The sequence below is a fragment of the Propithecus coquereli genome, unplaced genomic scaffold (assembly GCF_000956105.1).
Source record: "Propithecus coquereli isolate 6110/MARCELLA unplaced genomic scaffold, Pcoq_1.0 Scaffold81, whole genome shotgun sequence".
Classification (NCBI taxonomy): domain Eukaryota; kingdom Metazoa; phylum Chordata; class Mammalia; order Primates; family Indriidae; genus Propithecus; species Propithecus coquereli.
The window spans coordinates 6,340,756-6,361,453 of record NW_012154285.1 but is presented as its reverse complement, the minus strand read 5'-3'; the positions used below and the strand labels follow the sequence as shown (position 1 = coordinate 6,361,453).

The following is a 20,698-nucleotide window of genomic DNA, read 5'->3' as shown; positions in this document are numbered from 1 at the left end:
GGGCATGGTGGCGCATGCCTGTAGTCCCAGCTACTCGGGAGGCTGAGGCAGGAGGATCGCTTGAGCCCAGGAGTAGGAGGTTGCTATGAGCTAGGCTGATGCCATGGCACTCTGGCCTGGGCAAGAGAGTGGGACTGTCTCAAAAAAAATAAAAAATAAAAATAAAAATATTGTACAAAATTACCTTGAGGCTATGTGTATAAGGTAGACACGAAACATAAGTGAACTGATGGTTTAAAGTATACAGGAGGAGTGTGTGGGTTATATTGCAAATACTGTGCCACTTTACATAAGGGACCTGAGCATCCTCAGATTTTAGTATCCAGGGGGTCCTGGAACCAATTCCCTGAGGATGCTGAGGGAGGAAACGTGCTGACTTTAGGAGTAAATTTTGAAACTAAAAATTTCAAGGTTGATTTGCATTTTGTTTTACTTATGTTCCTATGCCAAGGCCAAAGTTTATGATAGGAAGAGAAACTTATTTATAGGCTCGTAAAAGCATCAACACACTTAGTGTGAGGGCTTAACAGAGATAAAAAGTGCCTTTCGGGCCTGGAGGGTGAACTTTAATCCTTATTGAGGACACCAACCTCCTCCTGCTCCTGTTAATGGATATGTGGGCAATGCTCCCACAGGCAGCCTGCTTACTCCTTCAACTATAGATGACTGCTCTGTTCTAGCCACTTTCCAACACTCTCTTCAGAGCGGGGAAAATGCTGTCACTTCTCATACCTCTAGTGCTTGGTACCTGCTGTGCTCATTGACTGGAACACCTTTCTCTTCTTTAATTGCCTGGTGAATTTCCATTCATTTTTACATCATAGCCTCAGCTTTACCACCTCTGTAGAGGCTTTTCTTTCTTTTTCCAGGCAGACTGCAGGACTTTTTGTTCACTCCCACTGCCCCTTCTCCATACCTTCAGTAGAGTACTTATCCCACCACACAGTAACTATTTTCATGTCTCTCTGCTCCTACAATTGTACGCTCCTTAAGGAAAGGACTATCTTATCCATCATTGTATACAACCATCCCCTAGGGCGCAGTACAGTTTCTAGACACACAGCAGGTGCTCATAAATATGAGTTGGAAGGATGCATAAACTGGATATAGCAGAAAATAGGGAAAAGCGAGGGACAGGTTTAGTGGTTGGCAGCCAAAAAGAACTGTAACATTCCCAACTTTCCCTTCTCTGGGCAACAATTCCAGTTCTCTGGAATTAGCATCTACTGTAAAGAATGTCTTCTCCCTAAGAATAATGAGATTAGTATGATAATGTAGATTTGCTACCTAAATTATGCTTTCATAAATATGCGTACACACTGTGTGTTGTCATACACTAACAAGACAATTTATTTAGTAAAGAGATTAAGAGTGTTGTCTGTGGGATCAGATTGTGGGGATGCAAATTCTACCTCTGTCACTTAACTGTGAGATCCTGAGTGAGTTACTCCCTCATAGCCTTAGGTTCCTCCTGTATAAAATAGGGACAATCATAGTACCTGTCTCATAAAGTTCTTGTTACCACTGCATGAGATAAAGTATGTAAAACACTCAAATCAGTATCTGGCACACCATTAAATGTTATTACTATTGTAATATACTAAAAAAGTTCATACAAGGTATCATATGCTTTACACATATATGTGTGTGGGCTTATGCACTTTCACATAAACCAGTGATTCTCAACAGGGAGTGACTTCGACCTCAAGGGGGCATTTGGAAGGCTGGAGACATTTTTGGTTGTCACCACTGGGGAAGAGGAGCTACTAAGGTCTAGTGGGTCAGGCCAGGGATGCTTCCAAACATTCTACAATGCTGAGGATGCTGTCCCCTCCAAAGAATTAACAGGACCCAAAATGTCAATAGTGCAAGATATACTGAAACGTATGTTATAGGGTATAGTCACAAGCTCTATATACCCATATATCATGTGGTCATGTTATACATATATAGTCAATATACCCACACATATCCAGGATGTACCACATGCTTACGTATGTGTACTTACACATGTATCATTATAACATACACCTAGAATAGCAACCTGTCACGTATATTCGATATATGCACTGATTGTGGCTGTCAATACCCATATGCTAAAGTCAGTCTGATATACTGGGAAGAATGCTGAACCCCAGAAAAGCTAATGTTCTCTCAATATTCATCATTTCATTTCATCCTTACAATCCTATGAGGGTATTATATTATCCCAACTTTATGCAATGACTAGCTCAAGATCGCACAACTGGTGATGAAGGTCCACTCCGCAATATGGACAGGAACTGTGTTTATGTTAATCACCAGTGTATCTCAAGCATCCCAACAAGGCCTCAGTAAACATCTGTGAAGTGATGGGTGGGGAGCTTGACCCAGATCTATCTATCTGCAGCACTGTGCTCTTAACCAGCCCATCGCTGCCTTAATAGAGTCAGAAACGCTGCAATGGAGTCTGCAATCCCCATGGGCCCTGAGAAGCAAGTTCACCAAGCTGAGCCTCAGCCTATCTATTTGTAAAGTGGGGCTGAAATAAATCAACCCTTCTTAAGGTTAGAGCGAGGGGTTAAACGCTATGAAAGAGGCAAAAGCTCCACACATCACAGGTTCCTCGGGCAATTCGGAGACCTCGCGGAGACAGGGACCCCACGCCAGCAGCCGAGATGGCCTAAAGACGGGGCCTCTCCGGGAGGCAGATGTTAACTCGGGCCTGGGCGAAAACCCACCGCACGGCCTAAGGAGGGGGGCGCCCAGCACCAGCAACCTCAACGATGTCTTTGCTTCCTGACCTCTTCGAGATCCCACCCGGAAGACCGCAGGATCTCCTCCGCGCCGCGCCGCCCAATCGGAGCGCGCTCGCGCGCGCATGCGTGACCCCGCGGGTCAGCGACGGCGGCCGGGAGGCGGAAGCAGAGGTTGTTGTGGCTGTGAGGGCTGCGCGAGGTGCGGCTGCTGCTGCTGCTGAGGCGGCGGCGGCGCTGAGGCGGTGGCGGCGCTGCCAGCTCCGGGCCGCTCGGCCTCTCGGCTCGCCTCCCAGCCTCGCCTGAGCCCGCCGGAGCCCGCGCCGGCCAGCGCTTGCCCTATGAGTGTGTCACTGGTTGTCATCCGACTGGAGCTCGCGGAACACTCGCCCATCCCCGCCGGCTTCGGCTTCAGCGCCGCCGGTGAGTCCCGCGGCCTCGCCGCCTTCCCCACAGTCGGGTCTGGGCCTGGGGGGGCTCGCCCTCCCGAAGTACGGGTCCAGGGAGAGGCCGCGGCGAGGGCTTTTGCCTTAGGAAGAAGCCGAGAGGTGGTTGGGATCCCTCTCTCCCCGTCCGTTCTTGAGAGGCCTTCCCAGATGTCATCTCTCGGAAGCCCTTCCCCGTCCCTCCCTCCCTGTGCCTTCCCGCAGGCGTTGTTTCTACCTGGCGCGTGTCGCTCTCCGCCCTGCTTGAGTCGAGCTGTGTGTGTATCTCGCTTGATTTCCTCTAGACTCCGTGAAGGCAAGCACTGGGTCCCCAGCGACGCTGACAGTCCCTGGTTTAATGAAATTGTTCCTCTTTGGAAGGCTGTCCCTTTAGGCGCCCCGTAACAGTAGTAATAACTAAAATTTGGACACTTGCTATAGCCCAGCACTGTACTAAACACCTCGTGCCTTCTTTAACTATGTTTGCAACTATCCTGTGAGATAGATGGGTGTTGCGCACCTTTTACAAATTGCGAAACAGGGTTAGTGATTAAATGATTTACTCAAGGTTATCTGTAATTGGTAAAACTGGGATTCTGACTTAGGGAGCTGGACTTGAGTGTGAGCTCTTCACGCAGCTCCTCAGTGAGGAACACAGCTATAACTCTGTTCCTTGGTCCTCAAATAGTTACCGAATAACAACATTCATTCAAGAAATATTTATTTAATGTTCTCTATCTGCTGGAGTTTTTGTTATATGTGGAATCAGTTGTGGTGTCTGCTTTAATAGCACCAGCAGTTCAGTGAGGGAGACATAAATTAAGTGCAGAATAAACAGAATTACAACTGCGATAAGTGCTGTGAAGGAAAGGAGGAGCAGGTTGAAAAACTATGACAAGAAGATCTGTTGGTTCGAAGAGCAGGACCAAGGCAGGTAGGGATAGTGTCACTGGAAATTTCCCTGAGTACATGAACTTTGGAGCTGCACATTAAAGACTGAATATGTTTTAATGGGTTATGAGCACCTTTCAAAAGCTAAAAGTGACTTCTGAGTTTTGAAAGTCAGATTGACATTAGCCACATATAGATCTACATGGGTTACTCACTGAGTCCATTTATTCATTAATACGTATATAGAGAGCTTCCTTCTGGGTGTTAGGCACTGTGATATTACTGCTGGGAATAAGTGACGGACAAAACAGGTGTGGTTCCTTCCCTGACAGAATTTATGTTAAGGATATTTCAGTCAAGTCTCCAAATTCTTTTTCCCTTTTTATGTGTTTCATTGATTTAGGACACTAATCACAAATTTTCATGGCTTGAGAGTAACCCCGAATGTTTAAGACTACCCCTGAAGGTTTTTTGAAATTTTGTTTATTAATGGACTTGATACCTTCATTTTGGGCTCAACACAGTTACACTTTATCAGATGTTAATAAAATGTTAGTTCATCTGGGCATAATCACAGTCGAACTTTCTCTAAGGCTATTACTCTTGTTGATTCGCTTTAAAGTGCACGATTCCAGCCCGGCGCGGTGGCTCACGCCTGTAATCCTAGCACTCTGGGAGGCCGAGGTGGGCCGATTGTTTGAGCTCAGGTGTTCAAGACTGAGCAAGAGCGAGACCCCGCCTCTACTAAAATTAGAAAGAAATTAACTGGCCCACTAAAAACATATAGAAAAAATTAGCCGGATACGGTGGCGCATGCCTATAGTCCCAGCTACTCGAGAGGCTGAGGCAGAAGGATCACTTGAGCCCAGGAGTTTGAGGTTGCTGTGAGCTAGGCTGACGCCACGGCACTCACTCTAGCCCGGGCAAAAGAGTGAAACTCTGTCTCAAAAAAAAAAAAAAATAAAGTGCATGATTCCACCAGAACAGCCCTGCATTTCTGATTTTATTGTACTGGCTGCTTATTGACTGTTTACTGGATACTGTAGGCGTCCCAGAGGTGAGTGAGATGGATACTGCAAAGGTTTCTTATCATCTTGCGGGAAGGCAGCAGAGAGAAAAAGGGAAACCTATCGATGGATACATTGAAAATGGAGAAGAGTTTGTTTTATCATCAGGTATTAATCATTCATGTGTTCTTTAGCCGGGGAAATGTCTGATGAGGAGATCAAAAGGAAGACACTAGCTTCAGCGGTTGCCTGTTTAGAAGGGAAGTCACCAGGGGAGAAAGCAGCAATTATCCATCAGCATCTTGGCCGTCGAGAAATGACAGATGTGATCATTGAGACCATGAAGTCCAACCCAGGTATGCTTTCTAAAATCATGGGCTCTTTTGTAATGTGAGCTCCTGGCTGTTTGTTTTATGCGTATTGTTTGAGGAGCCTATGATTTTGACCTCTAGCGTACTTTTCTCTTTCACTGCTTGTGTGTTGTACATGAGGTTGTTAAGGCACGTTTCAGTGCCTCCAAATATTTTTTCCAAATCAATCCTAACAAACTGGGTTGACAACTCTATTTGGTGAAGGAGGGCTTCTTACCAGCTAATTCAGTGGCAAATCCGAGTGTGTTCAGATAAACATGTGCTGTCTCCTGCTTCTCTCAGCTCATTTTACCTGAGGAAGTGGTAAGTGCTACATCTCCAGCATGGAGATAGTCAGAACTGGTAGGTTTGGTTTTCACACTTTATAGTCCTGAATGGGCTGGGTGAGTTGACTCATGCCTGTAATCCTAGCACTCTGGAAGGCCCAAGCAGGAAGATTGCTTGAGGTCAGGAGTTCAAGACCAGCCTGAGCAAGAGCAAGACCCCATCTCTAATAAAAAAGAGAAAAACAATTAGCTGGGCAACTAAAAATAGAAAAAAGTAGCTGGGTGTGATGGCATGTGCCTGTAGTCCCAGCTACTTGGGAGGCTGAGGCAGGAGGATCACTTGAGCCCAGGAGTTTGAGGTTGCTCTGAGCTAGGTTGATGCCACGGCACTCTAGCCCAGCAACAGAGCGAGACTCTGTCTCAAAAAAAAAAAAACAGTCCTGAATGTTTGTCCCACTTAGGCTTGCATGATGGAAGACACCAGCTTGTATTATAGTACTACCCAACGTAAGAGTCATCCTTGAGTTTCTGAGGGCAATAATGAGATTTTTTTTTCCTTTTTTTCGATAATGAGATTTTTATGGGGCAAAGAGAGCTTTAAAGTTGAGGTGCTCCTGTAAATAAGTTGTTCTACAAATACAGTTCTTAATACAACACATTGCAATTTCTCTGTCAAAGTTTATTCTTCTGACTTGAAGTTTTAATCTAGTTTAGACTCTTTTGGCATATTTCCTATCCATTTATAATCTGCTGATTTTCGATTTGTGAAAGATGAACCAAAAGCTGCAGTGGAAGAAAGGAAATCTTTAGAAGCATCCCCCACTGCACAGAGAAGTAGAGATCAAAGTAAAGAACGCATAAATGCTGCTCCCGATTCTCCATCCAAACAGCTTCCAGACCAGATTTCATTCTTCAGTGGAAATCCATCAGTTGAAATAGTTCATGGTATTATGCATCTGTACAAGACAAAGTAAGAAAAACCTTTTTCCTTTTGGGTTGATCTATTTTTTGCCTTAGAGTAAACTCTCTTGCCCTGAAGGGAAGTGGATGTTTTCAACTTCAAACACATAGTACTTTCGTGTATTGTGTGTTAGAGAATTATTAGATGTTTTACATTTGGTTAATCTTATGGTGTGGGTCAAAGTTTTTCCTTATAAAAGAAACTTGTGTAGATACACTTAAGAAAATACCTGGGAAGATATTCCCTTAGCTGGTAGGTAGGGAAGGTTACTGGGAAATTGAAAGAAGGGATGGTAAAAAAAAGAAAAGAAAATGATCCACACCATCATTGTAGTTTCATGTGTCCATCAAATCTTTATTAAAGAAGCTGATAAAAAGTCAGTTAAGTAATTACAATTTTATCACTTCTTTTTACCCTTTTCTGTGGTCAGAACAGCTTGCTAGAGGCCCAAGGAAAAGAAGCATTTGATCATCCACAAGCTGCACCATTAGCTCCTTGGATGATTTGTAGTTGATATCTTAAAGGCTGTCCTTGTCCTGACTCAGTCTGCCAGGTCCCTACTGGGAAAACAACAAATAGGTAGCCATTTTGGATCATAGCTGTCAAGCAAGTTTACAGCATTTCAAAAGCAAATTGCATTGTGGGAGGTTTTTCTTTCCCCTCTATTCCAGCTGTTCCAACCCACCAACACTTTTCTGTAATCTTCAGTCGTATCCTCACGGTTTAGAATTCTCTCTTATATTTAGAGCTCTTTTTTTTCGCCAGACCCTTTGAAAAAAGTCTATAGCTACAGTTGTGCTTCTAAATTACCCAGTGACAGATCGTTATTCAAACGCTAATGAGAATAAAACACAAACTGCAAGTCTGCCTAATGCAGATTTATAACCCTAACAAAAGGGTTTATTTTTAACTGAAGATTAAAATTTTGGTGGAGGGTGTAATGTGGAACATTTTCAAGCTTGCCTTAAACTCCACTGCAGAGATAATTTAAGAGCTTCTGCATTGTTTAAATTGATTTGTGGAATAGTACAAGTTTTAATTTTTCCTATTTTCTTGGACATAAAAGTTGTCTAATTAGTGTTGTTTGAACTAACCATACCTCATCTATTCAAGACAGTCTAATTATTGTCTTATTAGTAAGATGACCTCCTTAAAAGAAGATGTGAGGCGCAGTGCCATGCTGTGTATTCTCACAGTCCCTGCTACAATGACCAGTCATGACCTTATGAAGTTTGTCGCCCCATTTAATGAAGTAATTGAACAAATGAAAATCATCAGAGACTCTACTCCAAATCAATATATGGTGCTGATAAAGTTTAGTGCACAGGTAAAAGTTAAGATATTAAAAATCTCTTTGCCACAGAAACTGTTTTTGAAACTGTATGACATTAGCTGTGTGTGATTTACAACGTTTTTATATCTCTTCTAGGGTATTGTAATTCTAGATGTATTTCTAAATTCATTACCAGAAATGAAATTATTAATTCATGCCCATGATTTTTTCTAGATCAGATTGGGTATGAAATCTAGGGTTCTGTTTGTTTCTTTATCCAGTAGTAACTGTTCCAGAAAAGCAGTTTGAAGTTGACACCATCTTATTATTTGCCATTATCCCGACTTTCACTCTCTTTTTTTTTTTTTTGAGACAGAGTCTCACTATGTTGCCCGGGCTAGAGTGCCGTGGCGTCAGCCTAGCTCATAGCAACCTCAAACTCCTGGGCTCAAGCGATCCTTCTGCCTCAGCCTCCCGAGTAGCTGGGACTACAGGCATGCGCCACCATGCCCGGCTAATTTTTTTTTTCTATATATTTTTAGTTGTCTAATTAATTTCTTTCTATTTTTAGTAGAGACGGGGTCTCGCTCTTGCTCAGGCCGGTTTCGAACTCCTGAGCTCAAACAGTCCGCCCGCCTCGGCCTCCCAGAGAGCTAGGATTACAGGCGTGAGCCACCGCGCCCAGCCTAAAAGCCATTATGTTTTTTAAAAATTTTGGTGATGAAGAATTTTGTGACATTCCTTGAAGTATTATTAAAGATGCTTTAGAGTTCTTTTCGGAAATTACTGCATTAGAGAGAGAGAAACACTAAGAGAATGGTGATAGTTTTTAAAAGTGCTTGTGCATTATAACAGATATTTTTCGATGTAGGAAGATTTTGCTATCCACTCCATTTCACTTAAATTGCACGGAGCAGCACTTTCCATGCACTTCAGTTCTAAAGATATTGGAAAGTTTCTTTGGTTTTGCATACTCAGTAGTATGCAACACCATTCATACTCTTAGGAAGTATGCATGTTTTATATGAATAGAAAAATAAGGTAAGCTTTAGGTATTATCCAGATTATTAAAAAGCTACCCTATGCTTACATTTCATTCAAGTTTTTTTTTTTTTCAATAGCCTGTTGTGTTTATCCATTGAAATTGTGTTAGGTTTTGAAATGCAGCTTGGTCAAAAGTTCACTTTCTCTACCTCATCGATAGCCTTCTTGAACTTGCCGCAGATAAACAGTTCTAACTCGCTGTTTGTGAAAGAAATGTGCGTGCCTGGAGAATCATGTGCCTAATATTACCTCTCTGGTCACCAAGATTTGTGGATGAAACAGAGCCCATAACACAAAGTCCACTTGCCATCTCCCCCTTCCTGGTACAGAAATCCAAAGGTGATGGCAGTGGCAGCCACTCAGTGGCCCTGTGGAGGAAATAAAGAGAGATGAGAGTTGAATTATATGTGTACCTGTTCCATGGGCCCCAGAAAGAGAACCTTTTGTGTGGAGTTCTGTGTACAAGAAGGTACACAGTTATCTTTAACCTTTACAAAGTACCCCACCACTGAGGGAGATGTATAAAACATGGGTTTCAATTATCCTGTAGACTTAGACTTTACAAGCTGACATCAAGAACAGAAAAGCACTTACGCAACTCCTTTCACTGACTGTCAATAAGCCTTCCAAGGTCAATGAGGAGCTTTGCAAACCATGGGAAAATCATGCCTTTAAGCATTTAAATCTGGTAGCACATGTGATAATAAGGGTGATGACAATAATGTGTAACCTTTATTGGTGGCTTCTTCTATACCCCTCACTGTGCTGAGTGCTCAACATGCTTTATCTCATTTAGTCCTCACTACGGCCCTTTGATGTAGACAGATACTGCTCTTACCCTGTTTTACAGATGAGGAAACTGACTGCAGAGAGAGATGAATAATTTGCCCAGGGTTACACAGCTATAAACAAATGACCAAGGCAGGGTTGTGCCCTCACTTGTAATCATCCCTAGGACATGCTCCCCTTCTAGGAGGAACAGGATGAAACCATGGGGAAGGGAAACAGTCATTGTTTGCAAGACATTCTGTAACAACAGTATTTTAGTTATAGTTTCTACTTAATTAAGGGTGATAAGTAACTCAAAGGAACAGTTGCAGAAATAGATTGGGAAAAAATATTTGAGAACATATTGAGTTAAAGTCTAATAAACCCACAACACTAACCTGTCCAATAAACCCACAAACTTCCCTGGAACAAGTGCCACCCTTCATAATGTACAGACACTACTGTGGATATTTTCTGTTACTGTTAGTGGATTTTCATTGAAGATCCTCACTGTCCTTTCCACTTCTGTCTTTTCACCAAGTGCAGGTTGCTCAAGTTGACAGGGGTTTTCTGAGACTATGAGACCGCTTGCTGCATGTTCTTCCCTGTGGGGACAGAACCCTTGACTTCACTGTCATGAGTTGTGTTGTTTATTGCTAACTCCGGATCTTGAGGTCTGATCCTGATCATCCTATCAAGGATTTTCTAAGACCTAATAACACTCTCTTTATGTAAGACTCGAAGTTGGTAAATTAGTGTAGACTCTAACAAGAATAATAGACTTGATAGCTACCAGCTGTTGAGCACTTACTAGAGACCAGACCCCGTGCCAAGTGCTTTTCATGCGCTATCTCCTTGAATCCTCTCAACAATGCCATGAGGTAGGTGGTGTTGCTTCTGTATTTTACAGTTGAGGAACCAGGCACAGATATGTCACTTGCCCAAAGTTAAGACAGCTAATACATGTCAGAGTTAGGATTCAAACCTTGGCAGCCTGACTCCATAGCCAGAGCAGCTAACTACAGTCTTATTCCTTTCTTTTTCTCACCAGAGATTTTTAAGCAGGAACTTGTAAGCCTTCTCTGTGTCTTATACTCTCTTGAATTTCTATTGGCCTTAACTTTATGTTGGAGGTCTTAAAAAGAGAGGTGCTAGCCGGGCGCGGTGGCTCATGCCTGTAATCCTAGCACTCTGGGAGGCCAAGGCGGGCGGATCATTCTGAGCTCAGGAGTTTGAGACCAGCCTGAGCAAGAGCGAGACCCCGTCTCTACTAAAAATAGAAAGAAATTGGCCAAACAACTAAAAATATATAAAAAAAAAAAATTAGCCGGGCATGGTGGCGCGTGCCTGTAATCCCAGCTACCTGGGAGGCTGAGGCAGGAGGATGGCTTGAGCCCAGGAGTTTGAGGTTGCTGTGAGCTAGGCTGATGACACGGCACTCGCCCCAGGCAAGAGAGTGAGGCTCTGTCTCAAAAAAATAAATAAATAAAAAGAGAGGTGCTTACAGACATGTAGTGTGAACCTTAGGAAACTTTGTCTTTGGGTAAAGGATTTATAGTTCTTCAGGACACAGGAAAACGGGAAAGGGTTTTGTTTTGTTAATCTTGAGGACAGAAAAGGACAGACGACCTCTCAATGGAGTATGTTGGCTTATTTTCACTTGGGTGCTTAGTTAGGACAGCCTAGGAGACCCCTCTTTTGAGAAGTAAAAATACGTACTCGGCACTATAGTTGATCACTATGACAGTGAAGTAACCTCGGTCATAATAGATTTATCTTTTTCTGAGTTCATCCTCAGAAGAGAACAATAAAAACAAAGGACTAGGAAAAAAAAGCTGGGTTTCTTTAAAGTTTTGGTTCCATACAATGCAAACACTTTAAATATTAAAGAGTTGCTTTTTCTATATTCTTTGCAGTTAGCTTCAGGCTTTTGTTTTGTGTGTTTCGATGGTGAGTTGGAGTAGGAACCATGTGACTTTTGTTCCCTACTGTCTTTCTAGTGCATAGCATAGTGCCTGATGTATACTAGGTGCTCAGTAAATATTCACACAAGTGAAGCTACATTTCTAGTACTGAGATTTTAAAGAAGAGACCAATGTGTTCAAATTGGGAAATCTCAACTATTTATAGATGTTCTCATTTCAAAAAAGTACACTTCTTTGGTATAGATAAATTACTCCCCCAAGAAAGGAATAATTTGTCTGGTGTTCCATGGGTTTGGTCACACATCTGTCCCTTTCTCTCAGGAGGCCTGGTCATTTAGCATGTACAGAGCTGTGGATCCAGCTCCTGGGGTGCTTGAGGCCGGGAGGAGCTGAGCCGAGGCCCTGACTTGCAGGCAGTCGGCTCCCTCGGTGTGGGAATCCCTGCGCTCACTGTGCTGCTTACTCAGCCAGAAGCATTTCAAGGAAAAGCCATTGCTCCTGAAGAAGGGGGGAAGCCATTTTAAGGTGCCTCTTCTTAGTACGAGACAGACTTATTAGCCAGCAACTGGCTTTAAACATTTTGAAGTTAAAATACACTGTTGTCTCCTGAGGAAAGCCCTTCCCTTGCCAGCCTTCTCCCCCCACCACCAAAATAAAACTACATTCGGAATTGATCGTCCTTCCTCGGCTGCTTAGCTCAGTTGGTCTTATTAAGAAAGCATAAATAAGCAAGAATCTACAGTGGAATTACATCATTGGAGGGGAATTAAAAGCTGATGAGAAGCTTATGGTGGCAGTGAGCTTCAGAACCCCACGAGGGTAGACAGGCAGGACTATTTTTGCCTGGTACAGCTTTGAATCATCTCTTCCTGGAGGTTGACAGTGCAGCATTTCCTTTTGCAGAATCCTCCCCAGAAGCAGCTTATCAAAGTTGGTAGGGCCAAAGCACACAACTGCCTGTGTTTGGGCTAATGCCCACGGGAGAACGAAAGCCAGACAAGCCTTGGCCTTCCCACTGCCTCAGAAAATTGGCTGAGTTTAAAAACTGGAATCATCTCTATGTTGCTTTCTATCGAGGCTAGACTAGAAGTTCTGATCTACCTGTGTCCATGTTCACAAATGCACTTGTGCTTTTGCAGCTTTGCCTCAAGGGCGCTGTTTCCCTCAAGGGCTTTCTCCATCCATTTTCCACTGCAAGGGAACGAGACTATTAGTCATTTAACAGCTGGTTCATCTGGGACCTCTTGACCTTGACTAAGTACTGGACACTAGATGGGGGTTTCACACCTCCTCATGGGATCCTTATCTATCATGTATTATTATTATTTGGTTTATTGAAGAGGAGTTGGTTTTTCATCCCATACCAGTTTTACTGGTCTTGTATTTTTTTCTAGTATAAATGATGCTGACATTTTTTCAAAAGAATTCTTTCATAACACTTATCCATTGTGATTTGGTTCCAGAAATGAGTGTTTACTTTCAGCTGCTGTTCAAGTAATGACTAGAGGAAAAAAACTGCTATTAAGGGCAATGTTGACCGTTGCTGGTTGAATATTAAAATTCTACTAGCTTTCAGCTTATTGTACTCTGGTACCTTCTGCCAATTCAAGTAAAATCTCTCCTGTGGCCCAGGAAACACTGTAGAGATGTAGGATATTGACCCACAGAGTGCAATTAGCTGACCAGCTTGCTTAGGTAGATGTTACTTTTTTGGCAGTTGCTTTCTCTCCTAAGTATAAATTTTAAAAGCTGATGAGGAGAATAAATGAAACCATACATCTTGAATATAAAGCAAATCGTCAGGATATCTGTCTCAATTTTTTCCTTTCCCCATTGGTGTACACAGGCTGACGCAGATAGTTTTTATATAGCATGCAATGGCCGCCAGTTCAACTCGATAGAAGATGATGTTTGCCAGCTGGTCTATGTGGAAAGGGCTGAAGTGCTGAAATCTGAAGATGTAAGTATGAACAATTCTTATATTTGATTGCAAATATATCAGATTGGTATAAAATTGCATGCTAAGATAATCTGTGGAAATGCCCAGGATAGGCAAGTCCATAGAGACAGAAAGTGGATTAATGGTTGTCAGGGGCTGGGGGAAGAGATGAAAGACTGCTAACAGGAACAGGGTTTCTTTTGGAGGTGATAGAAATGTTCTAGAATTAGATAGTGGTAATGGTTGTACAATCTTATCAATATACTAAAAGCCACTGAATTGTATACTTTAAAATGGAGAATTTTGTATTGTGTGAATTTTATATCATTTTTTAAATTGCAAAAAATGTTTTTAAAAATATATATATTATCTGCATTGTTGAAATTGAGTGTTCCTCTATTTAAGATCAATGAAGCATTGCCTGGAGCCAAAAAGAAAAGTTTTTGTTTTAAATATTATTCTTAATCATCTTCCTAATTCTTGATTCTGTTTCGATAGCAACCTCTAATTGCTCCAATCTGCTGCACTCTATGGGAACCTTTCCTACATGTGCTCACTTGAATCATTGCATAAAATAGCAGATTCAGCTCTGTGATTTTTTTTTTTTTGAGACAGAGTCTCGCTCTGTTGCTCGGGCTGCAGCAACACTGCAGCCTTGAACTCCTGGGCTCAAGCGATCCTCCTGCCTCAGACTCCCAAAGTGCTAGGAATGTAGGCTTGAGCAACCACACCCAACTCTGTGATATTTTTTAAGATTTCCTTTTTTTAAGAGTAAACCTAAAGATCTTTTTACGTAGAGATCAGCTTGATGGAAATGAGTTCTGAATAGATTTTTCTATCATTAGATTAGGTGAAATCAAACTTGATAGGTGATAAAATTGGGCTTCCCTTGGTGCCAGGTGCTGCATGAGGCCTCAGTTTTAGAGATTTAGATTTAGAGAAAACTCTAAATGAACATGGCTTCTGGAGAGATTTCCTGTGATCGTCTACTTTTCATGGACTGTAGATTAATGTGCTTTTTCTCTGTTTGTCCTTATGTGTGTGCTTCCCCAGCTTCACCTAAGTAATTCCTGCTCATCTTCCATCTGGAAGGGCTGAAGTCAGACATTGCTGTCTTAAGGGTGCCTTCCCTAACCACCTAGACTGTCATTCCCCCTGTTTCACACCCTGTTATAGCTTCCTATACTGGTTTTTGGTTTTTTCCTGTTTTTTTCCCTTTTTTTGAGACAGATTTCTCACTCTGTTGCCTGGGCTAGAGTGTAGTGGCGTGATCACAGCTCACTGTAGCCTTAAACTCCCAGGCTGAAGTGCTCCTCCTGGCTCAGCCTCCTGAGTAGCTGGGACTACAGGTGCGTGCCACCATGCCCAGCTAATTTTTTAATTTTTTGTAGACACAGGGTCTCACTATGGTGCCTAGGCTGGTCTCGAACTCCTGGGCTCAAGCCATCCTCCCGTTTTTGGACTTGCTGAATTAGTTTTTGCTCATCATTGTTCCATACCTGGAACAATATCTGGTGCACATGGCAGGGACTCAATAAGTATCTGTTAAGTGAAAGAATAAATAAAAATTGGCGTTGTCAATATTATTATCACTAAGTAGAAAGTGTTAAGTTATCATTTACACTATGGAAAAATCCTTCAGATCCATTGCTATTCAGCTTCTTTTATTCCTACGTGTTCTAATATAGTCATAGCCATTTAGAGCTAGAGCTAGGAGTCTGGTAACATTTAGGATTTAAATGTTAAGATTTTGGCAGCAGTCTCTCTTTGTAGAATGTCAGCTCCATGAGGGCAGGGATCTTTGTTTTGTTCACCACTGTATTCCCAGTGCCTACCACAGTGCGGGGGATATGGGATGTGCTCAATCAGTATTTGTGGAATAAATGAATAAATAAATGAAAATCTTACCAATTTAAATTATTTGCGTAGAGCGATAATATTGAGAACCTCTTGGCCAAGAGTCAAAAAGCAACAGGAAAACTATTGTTAAAAGAAAAAAAAAATTATTGCTGGTGGATGAAGAGTGAGGCTTATGCAAGGTGTTTTTGTAGGGCGCCAGCCTCCCAGTGATGGACCTGACCGAGCTCCCCAAGTGCACGGTTTGTCTGGAGCGCATGGATGAGTCCGTGAATGGCATTCTCACCACCTTATGCAACCACAGCTTCCACAGCCAGTGTCTACAGCGCTGGGACGACACAACGTGAGTGCCGAGGCCGTCCTCCACTGTATCAGAGTCCGTTCTGACCCATTCCAGAATTAAAAATGGCCACCACCAAAAATGAACCACTCCAAATATTTGACTTTATAAACCTGGCACCATGATAGTAAGAGGTCACCTGGAAGGGCCTTCCATTTTTCTCCTTCCCTTTCCTTGGTTCACGTGGGAATTGGCATTCTTAGACCTTTTTAGTATGCTGATTCTGAATCCTTATGGAATTCCCCAAAGCAGCATGAGTTGTTTTTTCCTTTCAAGAGCTGGAAAAGGAAAAAGCAAAAGCAAAGCTTAGTTTGAGGCTCTTATGCTAAAATGAAATCTAGGTCTGGAATCTCAGCTGTCACCTGCACTTGGTGTCTGCCATTCACTTTGGCTTTCTTATCAACAGGGCTGCAGCAACCTAATGGTTTAGCTTTGTTAGGCCGTGGATGGCTTGGTGGCCAGCAGTAATAGCAGTCACTAAGTATGAGGCCTGCCCTGCAGTCTCCTGATTCCCAGTGCATCAGAGGCTTTAGTTGTAGGTGACATTGCTACAAAGAACTGAAGTGGAGTCTATACCTTTTATTTTTTTTCCCCTAAATCAGGAGTGGTTGCTTCCTTTGCAAACCACACTGTGGGACTTAGCTAGAAAGGTATATTATGTGCTGGATTCATGGGTTTCCCAATACAGAGAGGAAGACAGAGAATCAGATAATCACACAAATAAGTAGAGTATAGTTATAACTAGTGTTACAAAGGAGCAGCGTGCAGTGTTGTAGCACAGCCAGGCCCACCTGAGAGGTGGCATCTCAGGGAGGATAAGCAGGAGGTAGCTCGATAAAGGGCAGAACCAAGAACCAAGCCACGCGGGAGGTGATGGGGGGCGGGAGGTATGTGCATAGGAAGGGGAAGATCACATTCCAAGGCCCAGAGGTTAGGAGGGGTGAAAGTCCGCAGGAATCTGTTCTCCCCCGACCGTGGCCTGGTGGCTAGAAGAAGAACGGCAGCTTTCACAGAGCAGGGACCTCGCCTGGCCAGCTCACTGCTGTGCCCCTTACACCTAGCGGGATACCTAGTGCATAGTAGGAGCTCAGTAAATGTTGGTGAGCAGATAAACTGAGTTTCCATGGCTTATTTTAGCAAGATAAGAATCTTGCTGCAATTCCATGGAGTCCTTAGTCACTTCTGGGGTATCATTTCAGAATTTTTCAAAGAATTGTCCAGTTACCTTGAATTAAGCCACACTGAGGTTGGTGTACTCCATTAAGTTCATCTGTATCTTGGGTCCATCTGCTATACTGTTTAAGTTCTGGATACTTCTTTATTCCCCATCACTCCAATTTTACTTGCAGTATAGGTTAACTGTCATAGAACCATAACATTTTAAAGTTGGAAATTTCCTCAGAGACCATCTTGTCCAACCTTATTTTATGGACAAGGAAACTGAGGCCCAGAGGTGAGAATTAGCATGCTCGGAGTGTCATGGCCAGAGAATGTGAGACTAGGACTAGAATTCAACCTGTCACATGGAGTGTAAGGCACGGCGCGTGCCCTCAAAAGCATGCAGTTCATTTAGCAAGTGGGTCTGGAGCCTCGGTATGTGCACGGTGCAGTGCAAGGTACTGAAGGAGAGCAAGCAAACCCAGGTCCTCTCCATGGAAGTTCGATCTGCGGGAGTTTACAGGAGTGTTTAAATCCCTGTGATGCACAGTAGAGACTGCAGGTGAGAGAGACGGCTGGGGTCCCCAACGGAGGTGCTCAGGAAGGGCTGCTGCAGGAGGCAGCATTGGGACCAGGTTTTCTGACATGTGGAGATGTCAGGGAACGCCATTCTGAGAAGGTTTTCCAAAGATCTCATCAGGAAAATAAGATCAAAACTCAAAATGTTGGGGGAAGAATTTAATAAACTACTAATTATTTTTAATAGACAGATGAGATGAGTGCTAATTGTATATAGTACATATAAGTTTATTTTTATATTCTTTTTCCCTTTTTTATTCTCAGGATCAGATTTACATTTCAGAAAGATCATTCTGGCACAAGGTAGAGAATTAGATTGCAGGATTAGTTTGTTGTTTTCTTACCGACCTGCTGCCATAGCCACCACACAAACAGAAGGGATGACACAAAGCTAGTTTCTGCCTCTGACAAGACTGCTTCCCACTTACTAGATCATTTCTGTTATTTCTTCAAGTTTATCTTCTGTCTTTTTCTTTCTTTTTTTTTGAGGCAGGGTCTTACTCTGTCGCCCGGGCTGGAGTGCTGTGGCGTCAGGCCTAGCTCACAGCAACCTCAAACTCCTTGGCTCAAGCAATCCTCCTGCTTCAGCCTCCCGAGTAGTTGGGACTATAGTCGCGTGCCACCAGGCCTGGTTAATTTTTTCTATTTTTAGTAGAGACGGGGTCTGACTCTTGCTCAGGCTGGTCTCGAACTCCTGAGCTCAAGCGATCTTTCAGCTTCAGCCTCCCGGAGTACTTAGGATTACAAGCGTGAGCCACCGCCCCCAGCTTGTCTTCTTTGATGCTAAAGAAAGAGGCAGATTGGATCCTTTAGCTTTCTCTTAGGAAACAGAAATAGAGCCTCCTCACCTGTGACAAGAACTTAGTGTCCTTCCTGCTTATTTCCTTTTCTCGGTTTCATTTACTCAGTTGGGTAACAGACTGATACTAATTATATCTTGAGCATTCATTCTTCTTGGTGCCAATTCAGTCAGCCTCAACTATAACCTACTTTGTGTCATATTTGCCCATCTGACAAAAATATTCATGACTGACTTAGCATTACTTTGGAGTATAGTAAAAGGGTTAATGGATTTTTTTCAATGTCATTTTTATTGGCTATTTGTAAATCGAAACTTGAGTACTCAGTAGAGCTTTGGTATCTTCTGCATTATGTTCATTGTATGGTGAAATGTCATGTGCGTTGCAGGAAGCACAGTAACATCTTTTTTTTGTTGTTAATTTGGTAAAATTTACTACAGATTTTAGATCCAACTCTGAGGAGCAACCTGGAGAGGACAGGGTACATTTTCAATGATCTAAATCTTTGGGAAATGGAGAAAGTGTGGATTGTTTGGAATAAAATATAGGTAACGAGTCATGAAATCAAGTCGTAATTCTAACCTGCAAATATTTAAGTTTTTTTCTTTTTTTTTGAAACATGTTTAGGATGGCAAAGATCATCTGAGCTTTAGACAGAAGAGTGGAAAAGGATATGGGGCAGATCACAATTTCTCCCACTTCTTCTGCTTTATTAAGATTTTGTGTATTTTCATTTTGTTTGAGAATAGCCCCAAAATGTTTGTCTTTTAAGTGATATCTTTAGTTATGATAAACTTAAAAATAGCACTTAAGAGAGGGAGAATATAAAATCCTGTTTTGACTTTTGGGTTCTATAAAGAACCCAAATATAAAAGACAGTTGTCTTTTATATTTAACCTGTGCCATTGTCTTTTGGTGTCTGATTATAGGTGTCCTGTTTGCCGGTACTGTCAAACACCAGAGCCAGTAGAAGAAAATAAGTGTTTTGAGTGTGGTGTTCAGGAAGTAAGTAATGGGTGGTGGAAAAGAATAATGAACATAGCGTTAATTGTCTGGGGTTTTCTTCTGCTTAAATTCTTTTTGAGACTGATTTTTTTTTTTTTCCCTTGTCTAGGGTCAGGCAAGACATATGAATACACAAATTTTGTTACTCCTAAGCAAAATGCTTTATGCTTTTATTCTTTGTTGTTTTAAAAAGCTTAGATTTTTACTAATAAATTGTGAGTCTTTTTCTTTGTATTTACATAGAGCTGTTTAGAAGTCAGAACAAGAAAATGATTGACCCATAGAAACATCCTTGGTTATTGGGTTTTATTATTTTTTTTTTTTAATTTTTGAGACTTGGTCTCACTCTCTCACCCAGGCTGGAGTGTAGTGGCGCAATCATAGCTCATTTCAGCCTTGGACTCCTGGGCTCAAGTGATCCTCCCACCTTGGCCTCCCAAAGTGCTAGAATTATAGGCATAAGCCACCACACCCAGACAATTTTTGGGTTTTAAATGTATATTTATTCAAAACTCCTGTAAAAAAAAAAATGTAGGTCTCATTCTGTGCAGGCCTCTTTCCACCCTTAGAGGGCCAAGTCATGTATTTCTATTTAACTAATTAAGATCTTACCTCCTTCTGACAGAACCTTTGGATTTGTTTAATATGCGGCCACATAGGCTGTGGACGATACGTAAGTCGACATGCTTATAAGCACTTTGAGGAAACGCAGCACACCTATGCCATGCAGCTCACCAACCATCGGGTCTGGGACTATGCTGGAGGTGAACACTGCTCTCATTTTCTAATTTGGATTCATTCCGTGTGGCAACTTTTCCTTTGGAACCTCTCCACTTTCCCTCACCGCTTGAAATGTCATCTTCCTGACAGCGGTCACAAACGCAGAGTCTCACGGTGCCCGAGGGCACCATTTCCTAGGAATGGCCTGAATCGCACATTTTATAAAGAAATGGTTAATCCACTCTTATCCTCTCCTTCCCCTTTAAAAGTTGAATGATTTGACCCACTTTTAAAGCAATATTGCAAGGCATTTAATTTAGATCTGTAAAAACAAAAATTTTGTCAGAGTTAAAAGCATATGGAGACCCTTTTCCTTCTGAAGAAACACGCTTTCATTGACTCATTCTTTTCTTTAGATAATTATGTCCATCGACTGGTTGCAAGTAAAACAGATGGAAAAATAGTACAGTATGAATGTGAGGGCGATACTTGCCAGGAAGAGAAAATAGATGCCTTACAGTTAGAGGTAAGATGCCCTATGAGTTCTCACTCACCACCTATTTCTATTGCTGTGTACTGTTCTAACTTCAAAGGGTGTTTGGGCTTTTAATTTTGCCATTTGCCCTGCATATAA

At 42.3% G+C, this 20,698-nt stretch overlaps 2 protein-coding genes across 7 annotated transcripts in view; one reads left to right on the top strand and one right to left on the bottom strand.

Moving 5' to 3' along the window:
• ACAD10 (acyl-CoA dehydrogenase family, member 10) overlaps nucleotides 1-3,596 on the bottom strand; it is a 46,192-nt gene extending 42,596 nt beyond the window's left edge. For 2 of the 3 annotated variants that reach the window (XM_012663467.1, XM_012663469.1), the window contains exon 1: nucleotides 3,399-3,596. The gene's annotated coding sequence lies outside the window, so the exon portion shown is untranslated. Of the gene's footprint in view, nucleotides 1-2,720; nucleotides 2,782-3,398 lie in introns of those variants that run through there. The other variant, XM_012663468.1, reaches the window with a different exon arrangement.
• Nucleotides 1-20,698, top strand: part of BRAP (BRCA1 associated protein) — a 39,690-nt gene that overhangs the window by 5,745 nt on the left and 13,247 nt on the right. The window contains exons 1-9 of one of the 4 annotated variants that reach the window (XM_012663470.1): nucleotides 2,871-3,158; nucleotides 5,253-5,414; nucleotides 6,467-6,665; nucleotides 7,794-7,983; nucleotides 13,513-13,626; nucleotides 15,657-15,805; nucleotides 19,269-19,344; nucleotides 19,970-20,108; nucleotides 20,481-20,590. In XM_012663470.1, coding sequence (XP_012518924.1) covers nucleotides 3,077-3,158; nucleotides 5,253-5,414; nucleotides 6,467-6,665; nucleotides 7,794-7,983; nucleotides 13,513-13,626; nucleotides 15,657-15,805; nucleotides 19,269-19,344; nucleotides 19,970-20,108; nucleotides 20,481-20,590 — 1,221 coding nt within the window. In that variant the 5' untranslated portion in view covers nucleotides 2,871-3,076. Of the gene's footprint in view, nucleotides 1-2,870; nucleotides 3,159-5,252; nucleotides 5,415-6,466; nucleotides 6,666-7,793; nucleotides 7,984-13,512; nucleotides 13,627-15,656; nucleotides 15,806-19,268; nucleotides 19,345-19,969; nucleotides 20,109-20,480; nucleotides 20,591-20,698 lie in introns of those variants that run through there. The other 3 variants (XM_012663472.1, XM_012663471.1, XM_012663473.1) reach the window with 3 other exon arrangements.